General features: G+C 49.4%; 1 protein-coding gene across 8 annotated transcripts in view; it reads left to right on the top strand.

Annotated features, from left to right (window-relative positions):
• The window catches only part of AGO2 (argonaute RISC catalytic component 2), a 117,940-nt gene that overhangs the window by 34,263 nt on the left and 66,427 nt on the right, over nt 1-17,250 (top strand). For 7 of the 8 annotated variants that reach the window (XM_024250989.3, XM_054518881.2, XM_054518883.2 and 4 more), the window contains one exon: nt 15,997-16,192. In XM_024250989.3, the coding sequence (XP_024106757.1) occupies nt 15,997-16,192 (196 nt within the window). Of the gene's footprint in view, nt 1-13,082; nt 13,155-15,996; nt 16,193-17,250 lie in introns of all 8 variants that reach the window. The other variant, XM_054518884.2, reaches the window with a different exon arrangement.

Raw genomic sequence — 17,250 nt, 5'->3', positions numbered from 1 at the left:
AACCTGGCTGTCTCCAGGTGCAGATGAGATGCCACTGGGGGACTTGAGAGTGGAGGGATGACCCAGTCGCCCTTCCTGGTACCTCTGGCTGCTGTGTGGACACAGGGGCCCTGGTAGGCACTGTGAAGTGATCCAGCTGGGAGAAGATGATGGCTCTGGCCTGCACGCAAATGGTGGAGGTGAAGTTGACAGATTCGAGACGCAATTCGAATTCGGTTTTTTTGGTTTTTTTTTTTTTTTTTTTTGAGACGGAGCCTCACTCTGTCGCCCAGGCTGGGGTGCAGTGGTGTGATCTCAGCTCACTGCAACCTCCACCTCCCTCTCAATCCTATGGGGTCTTGGTGACCCACTCACAGGGATTTGAAGGAGGCAGAGCAGAGAGAGGGGACATAGGACGGACGTGGCGCCAGCAGACATGGAGGCCTCTTTCCAGAAGGATGTAATTCTCCTCCGAATGGGAAAACAGAGCGTGTTTTGGATTTTTTTTTTTTTGACATGGAGTTTCGCTCTGTCACCCAGGCTGGAGTGCGGTGGCACAATCTCGGCTCACTGCAACTACTGCCTCCCGGGTTCAAGCAATTCTCCTGCCTCAGCCTCCCAAGTAGCTGGGATTACAGGCATGCACCACCACACTCGGCTAATTTTGTATTTTTAGTAGAGATGGTGTTTCTCCATCTTGGTCAGGCTGGTCTCTAACTCCCGACCTCAGGTGATCTGCCCGCCTGGGCCTCCCAAAGTGCTGGGATTACAGGCGTGAGCCACCGCGCCCGGCCTGTGTTTTGGATCTTTAGACCCCATGACGCTGACTCCTGCATGTGCTGCAGGAGTCTGAGCAGAGGCCACAGTTAACACAAGGCTGGGAAGCAGAAGCCTTGCCAAGGGCAGGAGTAATTAAAGGACACGTCTTTCGAGTAGACTTCATACATGTCCCACTTTTGTGCCTTACAGCTTATGTTGTTTGTAAATGACATCTTTGTAAAAAATAACTTTTCTGATCGTTGTTCACACATAGGAATGCGTTGTGGTTCAGCAAGCTGGCTGGATTCTTTCTGGCTCTAACAGTGTGCCTGCCAAGGCGTCTCATCTTCACAGAGGCCATCACATCGTCTGCATGTGTCTTTGTGTCCATTTGCCTTTTAAATCATGAGAGGGCAGGGCACGGTGGCTCATGCCTGTAATCCCAGCACTTTGGGAGGCCGAGAGATCCAGATCACTTGAGGTCAGGATTTCAAGACCAGCTTGGCCAACACGGTTAAACCCCATCTCTGCGAAAAATACAAAAGTTAGCCAGGTGTGGTGGTGGGTGCCTGTAATCCCAGCTATTCTGGAGGCTGAGGCAGGAGGATAGCTTGAACCCGGAACGCAGAGGTTGCAGTGAGCCGAGACTGCGCCACTGTACTCTAGCCTGGGAGACAGACTGAGAACCTTGTCTCGGGGAAAAACAAACCAACCAAAAAATCATGAGAGGGTCTTGATTTCCAGACAGGTGAAAAGATGTAGATCATGTAAGGGATGTCTGCATACCAGGCACCTCATTTAGAGAGATGGCTTTGAGCACCCCGGATGAGTGTGTTAAATTTCTCGCTTAGGTGGTGGCCTGGACCCTGTAGGTAGTGTAAATTCAAAACGCAAACCTGGGAGTGTCAGACCCGGAGCTGCAAGTTTTAGGGGGTTGGGGGCATTCACAGGCCCTCCTGCTTTTCTTCTTTCAGCTCTGGCTGCTCTTGGGCAGGCTTCATCTTCATCATCACAAAAGATGGTGAGCCCTTGGAATCCAACAGACTTTGTTTCAGATTCCAGCACACGTCTTTCTGCTGTGGCCTGAGTGGCTACTTTGGCTTCCCCCGTCTCATGTATGAAACGAGCAGGTGATAATCCTGGTCACAGGATTTTGCGTTCTGGTTAAGAAACCGCAGCGGCGCCACCACATAACGGACGCTCAGCGCACATCTCTTTTAGATGCTGGCCTGTCGGTGGGATGGCAGAAACTATTCAGGTGTGGTGATGATTCTGCTTTGGGGACTGCTTCCCGGGCGGGTGCATCCTGCCGTGTTTTAACACTGCTGGGCATTGTGAGTGGTGGCAAGATGAGGAGGCCGACCCTGTACTCACTGGGCTCCAGGTCTGCCTGTGAGCTGCGGAGGGCAGGGTGGAGTGGCCTCAGCGTGAGCAGCAGGATGGGAGCCTCAAGGAGGGAGAGCTGGGTTCGGAGAAAGTGGCCTCTGTTGTCGCGTTTCTGTCATTGAGCAGATTGAGCAAAAGCAGAGGCAGGAAAACGCATGGGGAGGCTGGTGGTGCGAGCCCACGGTAGCCATGAGTCCTGCAAGGAGGTGTCTGGGTTTGGGCCCTGAAAACTTTGGAGAAGAGGTGACCGCTGTGCAGTTGTCTTGTGCCATTTAAGGTAATTCTGCCCCTTTGGGGCAGGTGTAGCTCCAGTTTTCAGAGGAGGAAATGGGGTTGGGGGGTGGCAGGCAGAGGAAGCAGCAGGCCAGAGTCCCAGAGCAGGCGGAGAGCAGCCAGCACGCGCTTCCTGCTGGTGGGGCTCAGACAGGGCTCGGCACCAGGGCTGTCGGGCAAGCGGGAGGAAGAGCTGCGGCTCCGGGGTGCGGTGCTGCCGCGCAGAGTGGACCGGCGGTCCTACGGCACCGTGGGCTTGTAGGCCCAGGGAAATGGAGGCACTCCCAAAGGAGCTGAGTGTCAGGCCTGGCACAGGTTGGAGAAGGGCTAGGTATTCTGGTAAAACCGCAGGAAAGATGGCTGCGAAGCAGGAGAGATGCAAACTCTCTCTGTGTAGAAATGTTAGCAGCATTTGGTTTTCCTCAAGTAACGGAACGCAAACGTCTGCTTCCTGTTGAGTCCTGCTGCCTTTGCCGAAGAGAATTCTTTTTGGTGCTGTGGCTTCAGAACACCTGAATACAGCCCTGGAAGTTGTCCTCTAGCCCAGAACTCGCCGTCTCGGGGTTCAGACATCTTCCCATAGGGGTCGTGGACGCTCTTGTGGGTGTCTGTTTCTTGACCCCGAGGTCGGCAGTGGCTGAGCTGCTGTGTGGGACCCCAGTCCCTCTTGCTGTCCTGCCTCATCTCCTCCTTTCTCACCCTCCTGGGTTAGATCTTGTACAATAGGAAGCTCAGTGTTGGACCCGGCCCCTAGAAAGGACAGCCGTGCGCCCTACAGCCCAGCACGGGGCCCTGCCAGGCATCCGCTGGCACTGGCACTGGCACTGGCATCTGCTGTGAGGCCCCTGGCGGGCAGGGTCATCTCTTAGTCCTCCCAGGTGGCAGATGACGCAACAGCCCGGTGATGAGTGGAACAGGCGTGTGTGTTTCAGCAGATGAGCAGGAGATGTTGATGGATTTTGCTGCCTCGCTGATAAAAATAGACATTTATTCTTTTCAAGACAGGCAGAAAGGCTAAGATGTGTTAGTAGCCCTGTGGGACGGAACTCAGATGGCAGTTTTTCATTTTTGATGTCTTTTTTTTTTTTTTTCTTGATTCCTTTTCTCTTAAAATTAGGCCTCACAAGCTAATCCTGTAGATCAGGCTGAAGCTGACAGGAGTGAGGCTGAAGCTGACAGGAGTGAGCCTGAGATTTCTGAATGCTCATTTATTTCTCATTCCATCCTCGAGATTCGGGCTTGAAGCCAGGAGGCCTTCCCCCAGGAAAGGGCCCCCACTCAGGCAGAGAGGCCGGGGGGGCCCCGCCCAGCCCCCATCGGTGTCCGTGGCTGCTGCCAGAAGCGGAGTCAGAGAAAGTAATGTCAGCCAGACTTCAACTCCAGCTGGGTGTGAGCACCTTATGCCACCGCTGCCAGCGCCGCCCTGCATCCGTGCTGCGCTGCGTTGGCACTGGAGAGGCTGGGAGGCTCTGGGAATTGGAATCCCTGGCTGTGCTTGCCGGAAAGGGTGTATGTAAATGAGGCGGTTTTCCTGCCACCTCTGCAGATGATTCAGCCCAGCAAGTGTGAAGAGGGAGGGAACGTCCCTGCCAGAGCTGGGACACAGTGCAGGGGCGTGGTTATAAATGAACGAAACAGCTCTTCTGCGGAGTTTTTTTTTCTTCTATACAATTCCTCTGTGAGTTCCCTTTAACCATGATGTAAAACCCACGTTGTGGCTTTAGTCTTCTGTTTCAAATAACATGTTCACCAGCAACGGTGCAGAACAGTGGGACGCACTCTGGGGCCAGGGTGCCTGTCTGCATCCTGGTTGGCTGGCTGGCACCCTCAGGCAGGTCCCCCCAGGCTGGTGGGCACCAGGGGAGTTCTCCCCGACAGGGCTGTGTCTCGCAGGATGAGACAGCAGTCACGACGGCACAGCAGCCATGTGATGACGTGGGCCTGTCCCCCACCCCGGCCACTTGCCTCTCCCCTGCTGCTCCACCGACTCCTCCCAGGCTGCATGTGACCGGGATGTGCTGCCTCACCTGTAGATACCACTTTATTCATCTGTGAGACTACGCTGGGAAAATGGGCTCACTGCAGATCTTGCATTGGGCACTTTTTAAATCTCTCTGGGCATCTGTTAAATGGCATGATGACTATCTGTGCTTACATCTTAAGCTTCTATTTTGTTTGTTTGTTTGTTTGTTTTGAGATGGAGTTTTGCTTTTGTTGCCCAGGCTGGAGTGCAATGGTGCCATCTCAGCTCACTTCAACGTCCGCCTCCAGGGTTCAAGCGATTATGCCATCTCAGCCTCCCAAGTAGCTGGAATTACAGGCATGCGCCACCACGCCCGGCTAATTTTGTATTTTTAGTAGAGACGGGGTTTCACCATGTTGGTCAGGCTGGTCTTGAACTCCTGACCTCAGATGGTCTGCCCGCCTTGGCCTCCCAAAGTGCTGGGATTACAGGCATGAGCCACCACACCCAGCCAGCGTGTGTTTTCTTTAATTTAGGGATATGTCAGAGAAAAATAGAATGATGTATCCAACACTCGTCTTCCTCCCAGAGTTTGTTCATTTTTTTAAATAATTTAGTTTTAAATAACAAATATAATAAACCTACTTAAAAAATACAGCACAGGCCACGTGCAGTGGCTCACGCCTGTAATCCCAACACTTTGGGAGGCCAAGGCAGGAGGATCGCTTGAACCCAAGAGTTTGAGGCCAGCCTGGACAGCACAGGAGGGCTCCATCTCTATAATATGTGTGTGTGTGTATATATATAATATATAATATATAAAATTATATGTAATATAAATATATAATGATATATAATATATCATTATATATAATATATATATTATATAATGATATATATCATTATATAATATAATGATATATTATATATCATTATATAATATAATTATATATCATTATATAATATAATTATATATTATATATCATATATATTCATTATATATAATAAATTATATATTATATATAATATATAAATTATATATTTTGTATATTATATATTATATATAATAAATTATATATAATAGAATTATATATAATAAATTATATATAATAGAATAATATATATTATATATTATATAAATATAAAATATATAATATAATATATAATATATTATGTATTATATATATTATATATATAATAATATATTTATATTATATATATAATAATATAATATATATAATACATATATAGCCTGGCATGGTGGCACACGCCTGTAGTCCCAGCTATTTGGGAGGCTGGGACAGGAGGATCACTTGAGCCCTATGATCGCACCACTGCACTTCGGCTTCGGCAACAGAGCGAGACTCTGTCTCATAAAATAAAATAATAAAATACATAAAATAAGATATAAAATGAATAAATAGAAGCATAGAGAAGAGTAGAAAGACTATAGCTTGACCACCCAGGAATAATCACGATAAATATTTTGTTTTATAATTCTTCTGTAAGTTTTCCCTTTCATACCCCAAATGTGTATGTGTGTATAATATAGGACAGATGGGATTGCATCAAACACCATTCTGAAGCTTTTTCCCACTTACCAACACATGGAGCTCTTTCCGTGTAATTGATGGAGAAGCAGCGTCACTGAACTCTCCTCACAGTTCATTTAACCCATTTTCTACTGATGGACCTTTCAGTCCTTCTCAGTCTTTTCATGTGTAGACGCCTGAGTATTTCCTTAGGACAAATGCCTAGGTGTTGAGTTACCAGATCAAAAGGCTTGTAATTTTAAAAGGCTTCTGAAACAAACTTGAAATCTCCCCACATGGATGGGAGTGGCCATTTTTTTTCATGCACTATCCAGTCATATCCCTCACCATTTCCTGTTGGAGTTTTTGATTTCATTAATTTATATAAACTCTGTATATGTACGTTTATACCTTTAGGTTTGTGTATTTATGATGTCATAAAAATTTCCCAGTTTGTCATGCAATTAGAGAAATACACACACACACACACACACACACACACACACACACACACAGTTTTTTTCTTTCCCTCAAGATGGGGTCTCACTGTGTCAGCCAGGCTGGAGTGCAGTAGCGTGATCTGGGATCACTGCAGCCTTGACTTCTCCAGGCTCATGTGATCCTCCCATCTCAGCACCGCTGAGTAGCTGGGACTACAGATGCATGCCACCATGACCGGCTAATTTTCTTTCTTTTTTTTTTTTTTGTACAGATGGGATTTTGCCATGTTTCCCAGGCTAGTCTCGAACTCCTGGCCTCAAGTGATCCACCTGCCCTGGCCTCCCAAAGTGCTGGGATTACAGGTGTGAGACACCACACCCAGCTAGAAATCATCTTTTGCAACCTCTTTTTGGTTCTAAGAAAGAGGGCCGGGCACGGTGGCTCATGCCTGTAATCCCAGAAAGAGCATTCCCACCCCAAAACTATAAAAGGTTATTAAATTTTAAAATATTTCTGTGGATGTTTTTGTTCCATTTAAAAATGCTATTTACAGTTTCTATTTGAAATTTATTTTGTAATAAGATGTGAGAGAGAGCTTACCTTATTTTTTTCCTTCAGATATTCAGAAAATTGTTCCGACTGAGTTATTTCTCTCCTGTCCCCTTAACTGGCAAGCCCCCTCCAGCCAACCCGAGTGCTGCCAGTGGCTTGCCTGCCCATTCAGGGAGCTGGTGATGGTTTTCCTCCCTGCCGTCTTCTGAAGACGAGCGCCCTGAGAGCAGGAGTAGGAGGTGCTCAGGCAGTGTAGGGTGAGTGGCATCGTGCGTTGAGGTAGAGTTTAGGAAACCCTTAGTACGGGGCTTGGCACTGGCAGACCTCACTGGTGGGCAGGTGTTCCTGTGCTCGCAGATGGAACTGAGTGAACCTGGTGAGGATGGATTGTCATGCATTTTGTTCCTCCAGCTCCTTTTTGATTTAAGCAGAATTGTTATCCATTCAAGGCAGCGTGGCCTGGTGGCAAGGCTTGCGTGCTCTGGTAGCCATGAGTGCTGTGTGTGAGTCCCAGCTCTGCCTGTCAGGTGTCCTTGCAGACATCTCGGACCACATCTGTAGGATGGGGATCCTGCCTGCCTTGCTCATAGTAAGGATTAAAGAGGTTATTTGCCTGAAGGTGTCTGCATTGTACCTGGCGCAATGGTGGTGGCCATTGCTTCTTCAATTATGGGAACTTATGTTAAAAAGGGAAGTAAACATTTTATGTAAGTATTGAGAAATGTACTAGGTATCTAGGATGAATCAGTTACTGTAAAAGGGCACAAAGTTTTTTTTTTTTTTTTTTAACTTTCCTAGCTGCTTAGCACAGATATGAGGCATGAGGGTGGCAGATCAGTGTATGTTGGCCGGGCACAGTGGGATTACACGCCTGTAATCCCAGCACTTTGGGAGGCCAAGGCGGGCAGATCACCTGAGGTCAGGAGTTTGAGACCAGCCTGGCCAACATGGTGAAACCCCGTCCCTACTAAAAATACAAACATTAGCTGGGTATGGTGACGCACGCCTGTAATCCCAGCTACTCGGGAGGCTGAGGTGGGAGAATCACTTGAACCCAGGAGGCAGAGGTTGCAGTGAGCTGAGATCACACCACTGCACTCCAGCCTGGGCAACAGCGAGACTCCATCTCAAAAAAAAAAAAAAAAAGTTTTTGTCTATTTTTATTGATACGTAATAGGTATATATATTTTCAGGGAACATACATGTGATAGGTAGGTCAGATTCTTGTATGTTTTGGGTGAAAAAAGGATTGTTTGGAAAACAAGAGATGTCACATGGACCCGCATCAGGGCAGTCAGCTGATTTGATGGCTGATGTTGGTGGAGGGGCAAACTGGAAATCACAATCCTAGCCCTGTGGTCTGCTGCCCAGGTGCCCTGGCTGTCACCTCACCCTGTGGAGCTCCTGGCTCCTCAGCTGTGCAATGAAGACGAGTCCAAGAGAGAGGACATGAGAAGAGACAAGAATGTGCTGGAAGTCTTGTACTGGAGTAATGTTGATGCTGGAGACATGCTGGCTTCTTAGTTGAAACAGGCTGGGTGCTGTGGCTCACGCCTGGAATCTCAGCACTTTGGGAGGCCAAGGCAGGAGGATCACTTGAGGCCAGGAGTTTGAGACCAGCCTGGGTGACATAGCAAGACCCTGTCTCTACTAAAAAGGACAAAATATAAAATAAACAGTAAAGACTATTTGTAAAAGGTAGAGTAATAGCCTTCCTATGGATGCCTTATGGTTTTGTCCTGAAAACATTTGGGATTGAGTCATAAACCCATAAGGCATTTTTACTAAGAGTCGGTGTAACAGCAAGATATTCTTTTATTCATCCGTGTATTCATTCAGTCAACAGTTGCACAAAAACAGACACAGTCCTTGCTATATTGCAGTGCCTACATTCTAGTGGGAGAGGCAGATACAGAGTCAGAATCACAAAAGAAATCTAGAGTTGAAACCAGAAAAGGCTGCAGAGAAGAGTCAGAGAAATATACACGTAAGGCATTCTTCATGTCTCCACTGAGAGGTGTCAGGCTTCGAGCAGCCCTGGACCAGCATGTGGGTCTGCCTTAGTAGGGCCGGTGGTTGAGATGCTGTGGTCTCATCAGCTGCCTCGATTGGGGAATATTTCTGTAGGAGATAACTTACATTTTACCAGTATTTCTTTAATTCCTCCTTGTCTTTATTATAGTATATTGTGTTTTTTTTGAGACAGAGTTTTGCTCTTGTTGCTCAGGCAGGAGTACAAGAGTGTGATCTCAGTTCACTGCAGCCTCCACCTCCCAGGTTCAAGTGATTCTCCTCCCTCAGCCTCCCAAGTAGCTGAGACTACAGGTGCCTGCCACCATGCCTGGCTAATTTTTGTATTTTTAGTAGAGACGAGGTTTCACCATGTTGGTCAGGCTGGCCTCGAACTCCTGACCTCAGGTGGTCCACCCACCTCAGCCTCCCAAAGTGCTGAGATTACAGGCGTGAGCCACTGTGCCTGGCCTTATTACAGTATTTCTAATATTGTTGAGTAAAGACAGATGATGGATCAAAGAGGATGTTTTTGACTTGTGAGGAAAAGTGTATTCATCATTTATGGGGAAAAGTTTTCTCCGTAAAGATCACGGGGTGGCTTTCAGGACCATTTCTCAAAGAGATAATGGTGGTTGCAGTTTCAGGTTGAACCACAGACATTTATTTTAAAAAACCCCAACAGGAAATTCCGTGTTGATGGTTAGTCATCTGCGGGAGCTTAGGTGTTTGTTTATAGTCAGTCCTAGACTGTACAGGTGTGTCATGCTCTTCCTTTGCATGCTGTATTGCTCACTAAAATAAGGTTAACATTTTCAGGCTGTTACTCATTAAACTAAAAGAGGGGAGCAAGTGGTTTAGGGGTGATCATCAGTCTGATCTGGAGGCGCGGGCTGCCTGTGTCGGCCTCAGCAGCAGCACTCCAGTCTTCCCTGGGGGAGTTCTCCCTGCTATCCTCGCCCAGCATCTTCTACAGCCCCTGCTTTTGGGGTGACTGCTCCCTGCTCACGTTGCCTCCCATGGCCCATTCTTTTGGTGTTGCCAAGAACCAGGCTGAGACAGGTTGGAAATGCTCCAATAATTTCCTTTACTCAGGGAGAACAGAAACGAAAGCCTTCCAGGAACCGCGCCCGCAGAACACAGAAGTGCTCAACAGAAGTGCGAAGATGCTGCTGGAGGACAGCCCCATTGCCCCCGCTGTGAGGACTGCCCCCACCTGGGGCTGCACCCAGAGCTTCCTTCCCTCCTTCATTCCGACCCAGCCTTCCCATGGGCCCAAGGGAGTGAAGGCAAAAGCTCCTTCTCAGGGTGCGGATGCAGCCGGGGAGCGGTGGTGGGATGGCTACATCCTGTGTCCCCAGGCCCACAGGAGGAGGGGTAGGGGCCGTTTCATAAGCTGGGACCCATGAGGTCCTGAGGCTGCAGCAGGATCTGTTCCCGGGCAAAGGGGGCCTAGGGCTCTGGTCGATGGCCAGCATTCCCTGGAACGTATTCTCTGAGCCTGTGCACCAGCTCCCATTGCCACATTGAGACTCCCTTGGTGGCATCAGCTGGCTCCTGAGCCGATGCCCCTGGTTCTGAGGAGCACTGATGCAGTGGCTCCTGCTCAGGGCTGGAGGGTGCACTCTTCCTTCCTGATGCAGAGCTCTGGCTAGAGGCAGGAGCAGCCTCCCCTGTGGAGGTGGGTGACCGGTGGCTGGCGAAGTGGGTTGTGTTGACTCCCTTCCACCATGGGGCATGTTTGTGCCTCCGTTTCTTTGGCGTCCGTATTTGGGCGGGTTCTGTGGCCCTAAACCTGGGACCCCCATCTGTGCCTCTGCTTCCTTGGTGTCCGTATTTGGGTGGGTTCTGTGGCCAGGTTTTGTGGCCAGAAACCTGGGATCCCCATCTGTGCCTCTGCTTCCTTGGTGTCCATATTTGGGCGGGTTCTGTGGCCAGGGACCTGGGACCCCCATCTATGCCTCCGCTTCCTCGGCGTCCGTGTTTGGGCAGGTTCTGTGGCCAGGGACCTGGGACCCCCAAAGTGCGAGGGTTCCTTTTCCTCCCCATCTTGTTGCATTTGACTTTTGGTGTGTCCTTACAGACCTGGGGGGCTCCAGAGCCCCTGTCGAGGTCAGTTTGCCCCGGTTTGGGAGTCAGACTGGGGGGAAGGGGGTAGAACGCATCAGCTGGGGACCCAGCTCCAGCCATCCCTGCTGCGCAGCCGTGGCGCCTGGGCCAGACGCATCTCTGTGAACGTGGGCTGGGTGAGGCTTTGGCTTTGGCTCACCGTGGACTCATTGGTGGCCCGAGCCTGGCATGGGAGACAGCATACAGTTGTCTGCACTCCGGCTGATAGGAGCAGATGTTCCGTCTGCGTTCCCTGCACACATTCTGAGACCGTCTCTGTCCATTTCACCAAAAAAGCTGCCATGACTGTGTTTAGCGTCAACTTGGGTGGCCATAAGGGAGGCTTGCTTGTGTAGACAACAGGTGAGTTGTCACCCTCGTGTCCTGATTTCAGCAGGAGAGTACAGCTTGATAGCATCTACTCTCTGGTCTGTGCTCACTGAGCCATCACTTTGTCCTGATCCGCGGCTCGTGCTGACGGCACGGATCTCAGTGGCTGCTGTGCCACTGCCTGGCCAGGGCATCACAGAGACCATGTCTGCACCTGGCTTGGCCCAGGGTGTGGCACAGAAGTGTTTAGCAGCCCTGAGCTATCCTTCTCACTTTCTTTGGCCTGCACATTTTCTGGCTGATGCCCAGTGTAATGAGTACAGAGTTCTAGGAGGACCATCGGGAAGCATGGCTTTGAATAATGACTCACTTTGGAGCTCCGGAAAGAGCTTTGCGTGTCATTTGGGTGGCAGATCTTTAACCGTTTACATCCCCTGAGACATGGGTGCTGAGCACTGGGCCGGCTTCCTAGGAGACAGCCATGGGCCCCTGTGCCAGCCTCACAGCGAGGCTGCCACCCAAGCTCAGGCCGCAGCTGCGCAGCCTATGGGTGCTGACCCGGGCCTGTGGTTCACTCGCTGGTAGCCAAAGCGGCTTCGCGGAAGAGCTGGGCTAGTCATTTATTTAATGACTCTGAATTTCTGCAGCTGCTCTCCCCACCTCAGGGTACACGTCTGCGTCTGGGGGGGATCCTGGCAGGCCTGCACTTTATTCTTCACACACCAACTTTCCCCCGTCCCTGTCCCTTACTTAGATGGCCCTCAGGGCAAGTAGCACGGAGTCTGCTCCACATCCCTCCCTGAAAAGTCGGGGAGGAGCCAACTCCGAAAGGGGTTTCTTCAGGGGACCACCTGCTCCTGCAGGAGGCTCGCCTGCCGCCCACCTCTGCTGACGTCCGCTGTGTATACTGAAGTTTTTTGTTCCCCGTGACCCAGTTGCTCACACAGGAAGCCAATTACTCATTCACTATTTTTCCCTTTCACTGTGTGAGATGCGGCTCTAAAAATGGAATCTTAAACAAATGTGCTGAGTGATGCCGATTCAGTGAACACAGCACGGCTGTGTACGTGACACTGCGCTGGGTTCCGGGCCTTGCCCTCCGAACTCGCTGTCTAAGGAATGGGTATGGCCTTAAGTGCAGAGGGGCCTGCCAGCCCTGGGCCCCGGGGAGCCATCGCCCCTCCCAGGAGCAGCTGAGGTCCCTTCCAACCACAGGTACACCTTACTTTATTGCCCTGCACAAAGAATGTATGCTTTTTTCCTTCCTGCCTTCCCTCCCTCCCTCCTTTCCTCCTTCCTTCCTTCCCTCCCTCCCTCCTTTCTTCCTTTCCTCCCTCCTTCCTTCCCTTCCTCCTTTCCTCCCTCCCTCCCTCCCGCTCTCCCTCCCTGCGTCACTCCCTTCTTTACTCCCTCCCTCCTTCCCTCACAAATGGAATGTTTGTAGTAGCCTGAGGAACTCTTGGCGCCATTCTTCCAGTAACGTGCTCACTTAGTGTCTCTGTCAGCATTTTTTAAGCAATAAAGTGTTTTTAAATTAAGATATGTACATTATTTACACACAATGCTATTACACACTTAGTAGACTACAGTATAGTGCAAACAACTTTTATATGCACTGGGACACCAAAGCATTGGTGTGACCTGCTTTATTGCGGCGATCTGGAACCGAGCCTGCAGTGTGGCTGAGGTGCACTGTGCTAGAATCCTGGGATTCCTGAATGAAAGCATTTGCCTTTCTGTTCCCAAAGGTTTCAACCTTCAATGCAGAGACAAGACTAACACTTATGGAAGCAACTGGAAGCCCATTTAAAATAAGACTGGTTAGTTGCTGGGTAGGATATGTGGCAGAACGTGCCACCTGTGGCCTGGGGAGGAGGTGCCCGTGGGGTGTCTGGAGAGAGTGTCCACGGACAGGTGGAACCTCGATTACTCCTTGGAACATCCTTGGAGGATGGAGGAGATGGGGGAGGATGGCTGCTCCCAGTGGTCCTGGAAGTTGTGGGGAGGTGAGGTCGAGTCTTGGATGCAGGCAAGGGATTTGGGACTCGGCTGTTAGACAGGCAGTGGGAGCCAGGAGGTGGGAGCCAGGACCTGCTCCGTGAATGCCAGTGTGGTGGCATCTTCCTGGTGAAGGCATCCCAGATGCCTCCTCCTCGCGGGCTTTCGTTTCTTTAACAGAGAGCACATGGAGAGTGCGTCCCTAGGTGGTGTTAGAATTCCCTTTAGAACCATCCGTGTCAAATGTGACAAGTGCGTGTGTGGCCCATCCATGTCTTGTGGCCTCTTGTACATGTGGTCCCCACCTTGGTGCATTATTCACCTGTCAGGGCCAGGGGCTCACAGCCTGGGGTGGGCATCCAGTGCCCTTCTTGTCATCCCCACCTTCCTTGTGCATGGGGGTCGTGTCTGCACACTTCTGCTCTGTCTCCTCCTGCACGCTTTGGCTTTGATCCTCCAGCTTGTATCTGCAGCTTACACGTGGGACTCCCTGTGAGTGATCAGAGTAGATTTCAGGCACCCCGAGGTCTCAGGCCTGCAGAGGCGTCCTTGGCAGTGGAGTTGCCTTCCTGAAGATACGGAAAGGTGGACCCTCCCTGGCCTCTCTGCCTGGAAAACTTTTACGTCTTTAACTTGTAATTTTATATTCCATGTGCCTTCACGTGAAGCAAGAAAGAACTATCTTAGGAAATTGCACATTGTATGAATTACCGCTGCGTTTTCCCATTGCCTTTATTCACAGGGGTTAGTACCAGGCTGCGTGCAGGTTTCTCGCCTCCCACGCCAGGTGTTGCAGAGGAGGTGGTCTCAGGGGAGGCTCCTTAGGAGAAATAGGGTCAGCCTGAGCCCTGGGCCCGAGCTGCATCTGTGCCTGGACTCTGCCTGGGGGCCCAGTGGAGGGGCCTGGTTTGGAGGCGGCCGAGCAGCTCTGCTTCACCTGCGAGTAGCTCGTGTTCCAGCCCAAAACCTTCTCGCAGCCAGCAGTGTGCCCCTTTGTGGTATGGTTGTGAGGCTCGGTTAAGTAACTGCATGAGCACCTTGTAAGCTGGGAGTCACCGAAGGACAGTGACTCTCCTCCCCAAGAGAAGCGTGTCCGACCCTGAAATCGAGATTGGCCGTGGGGCCGGATTCCTGGGCTCTGTCCTGGACGTTTCCTGGGAGCCGTCTCACTGGGTGGTTGGAGCCACCTGAGAACGGGGTCACGTGTTGGCGAGCGCTTTGTTCTACTCCGGTGTGGTGTACAGAGAGGCTCAGCCGGTCCTCAAGGGAGTGGCTGGCTCCGCTGAACCCACCTGGACTGCGATGTCCACTCCCTGTCACAGTCAGGGTCCTTGCTGGGAAAGATCTTGGTGAGCTGCCGAGCTTATGAAAAGTCATCAGACGTCATCATGTGGATGACTGACACCTGGAAACTGTCCCTGGTGGCAGCATGGGCGCTGCTTGAGAACTCGGTTTGTTTGTTTTATTTATTTATTTATTTAGAGATGGAGTCTTGCTCTGTCACCCAGGCTGGAGTTCAGTGGCATGATCTCGGCTCACTGCAACCCCCGCCTCCCAGGTTCAAGTGGTTCTCCTGCCTCAGCCTCCTGAGTAGCTGGGACTACAGGCACGTGCCACCACACCCGGATACTTTTTGTATTTTTAGTAGAGATAGGGTTTCACCATGTTGGCCAGGCTGGTCTTGAACTCCTAACCTCAGGTAATCTACCCACCTCGGCCTCCCAAAGTGCTGGGATTATAGGTGTGAGCCACCGCGCCCAGCCTGACTTGGTTTATTTTTGTAACGTTGGCCCAGGGCATGGTGCCCAGCCCACAGGGGCACCTGCTGAGTGCCATTGAAGGATGGAGTGTCGTGGAAGTCTGTAGATGTGTCATCTATGAAGTCATGGCAACTTGGTGGAAGGCCACGCTGCCATGACATTTCCAAATGGTGTAACTCCGTGAGTTTAATAACCTTGAATGCACGTTAGTTTTCTCATAGGAAACAAACAAAAAAAACCAAATAATTCAAGGAGTCTCTGAGTTTTTCTAGGTCAGAAATACAGTAAGAACAGCTCATATTATTTTTAGTAGAGTACTTTTTCTTTCCAGTGGATGTCAATAGGGATTGAAGTACATGTGATTTTTTTTTAAATGGAGAAGGGTTGTCTTTTTTTTAAACAGACATATGAGTGAAAATTGAAAATATTCTATTATTGAAAAATGTTTATTTGTCTAAATCTACATTTTGAACTTTACTAATATGGAGCCACTGAAAACTTGAGTTGAGATGAAGTTTCTGCCGCTTATGCATAATAAAAAGCATTTCCTGAGTAAATGAATGGTTTAAACAGCAACAAGGGAGGGGCACTGCCTTGACACTTTTGGGCTCTTTGCCTTGTCTCCCGTGCTGGTAATTCATGCTGCCTCATCTGTCCAGTGTCTGAGACAGGAAGAAAGAACAGAAATGGACATAGCAAGTTTGATCACCAATGAGTTGTTATCATACGTTTTAAGTAAATTATTGGCTTAACGTTGAGACTCCTCCTCTGTGGAATGCAATATTGGCCTGGACATGAATGGAAACAGCAGAGGGGGGCATATAGTGGCTCAGGGCCGAGGGATGGGAAGGGCCGCAGAGCAAGCCTACTCCCCCGTTAACGGGTGTTCTCTCTGCCATTCCAGCACTTGCGCCTCCTGCGCCGCCGCCACCCCCCATCCAAGGATATGCCTTCAAGCCTCCACCTAGACCCGACTTTGGGACCTCCGGGAGAACAATCAAATTACAGGCCAATTTCTTCGAAATGGACATCCCCAAAATTGACATCTATCATTATGAATTGGATATCAAGCCAGAGAAGTGCCCGAGGAGAGTTAACAGGTATTACGTTTCATCCTTCATGAGCTGTGTAAGTGGTCTGCGCGGACAGACACGGCATTTAAACTAATCAACTCTGAAATTCTCAGCAGATCCATCTGGCTTTTTTCCAGAATGTTTCAGCTGCATTTGTTTTTCAAAAACAGTTTTTCAGAGTCAAACCTACGGATTGAAAAATATATATATATAAATATATATCAAGTTTTTGTATTGAGACACAGTTTCAGGATAGTGAAATACATACATCGTAAATGTACAGCTGGAAGAATTTTGACAAATGTATATACTGATCACCCTAGAAAGTTGCCTCATACCCTCTTCCGGTTACCCCCAGCCCCTAAAGTCACAGCATTCTGATGTGTGTCACATAGATTAGTTTCCAGGTCTGTATAGTGACACAGCCTCAATCCTGACTGCTTTTACTCAGCAGAATTTATGAGACCCACCTGCGCCATTGTGTGTATTTGTAGCTTATTTTTATTGCTAAAAGAATACTCTATTGCCCATTTCGTGGTCTGTTTTTCATCTTCCTTTTAAACACATGGGCAGTCTAGGCTGTGGCCATTATGAATAAGACTGCTGTGAACATTCTTGTTGAAGTTCTTTTTGTGGAGGTGTTTTCGTCTCTGTTAGATAAATACCTAGGAGTAGAATTGCTGGGCCGAAGGGCAGCTGTGCGTTTAGCTGCATGTGAACCTGCCAAATAAATGGTGTTCCCATGCTCCCGTCATGTTTTCCTCCCGTCAGCTCCGCTGAGTGTTTCCAAGGCCGCCCACCCCCACCAGCGCTCGATGTGGTCAGGCGTGTTTTTTTTTGTGTTTCGGTGGGTGAGTAGTGGTTTCTCATTGTGGTTAATTTTCATTTCTCTGGTACCTGATGATCTGAGCATCTTTCCATGTGTTTATATATTATTTTCATCGATTAAGCGATATATTATTTCCAGCAAAGTGTTGAAGTGTTTTGCCTGTTTTTTTTTTTTTTCACTGAGTTTCTTGTCTTTTTGTTATTGATCCGTGAGAGTTTCTAGTATATTCTGGATGCACATTGCATTTGTAAGGGTC

This window comes from Pongo abelii, chromosome 7 (assembly GCF_028885655.2).
Source record: "Pongo abelii isolate AG06213 chromosome 7, NHGRI_mPonAbe1-v2.0_pri, whole genome shotgun sequence".
NCBI lineage: Eukaryota > Metazoa > Chordata > Mammalia > Primates > Hominidae > Pongo > Pongo abelii.
This window is presented reverse-complemented; position numbering and strand designations above follow the sequence as displayed.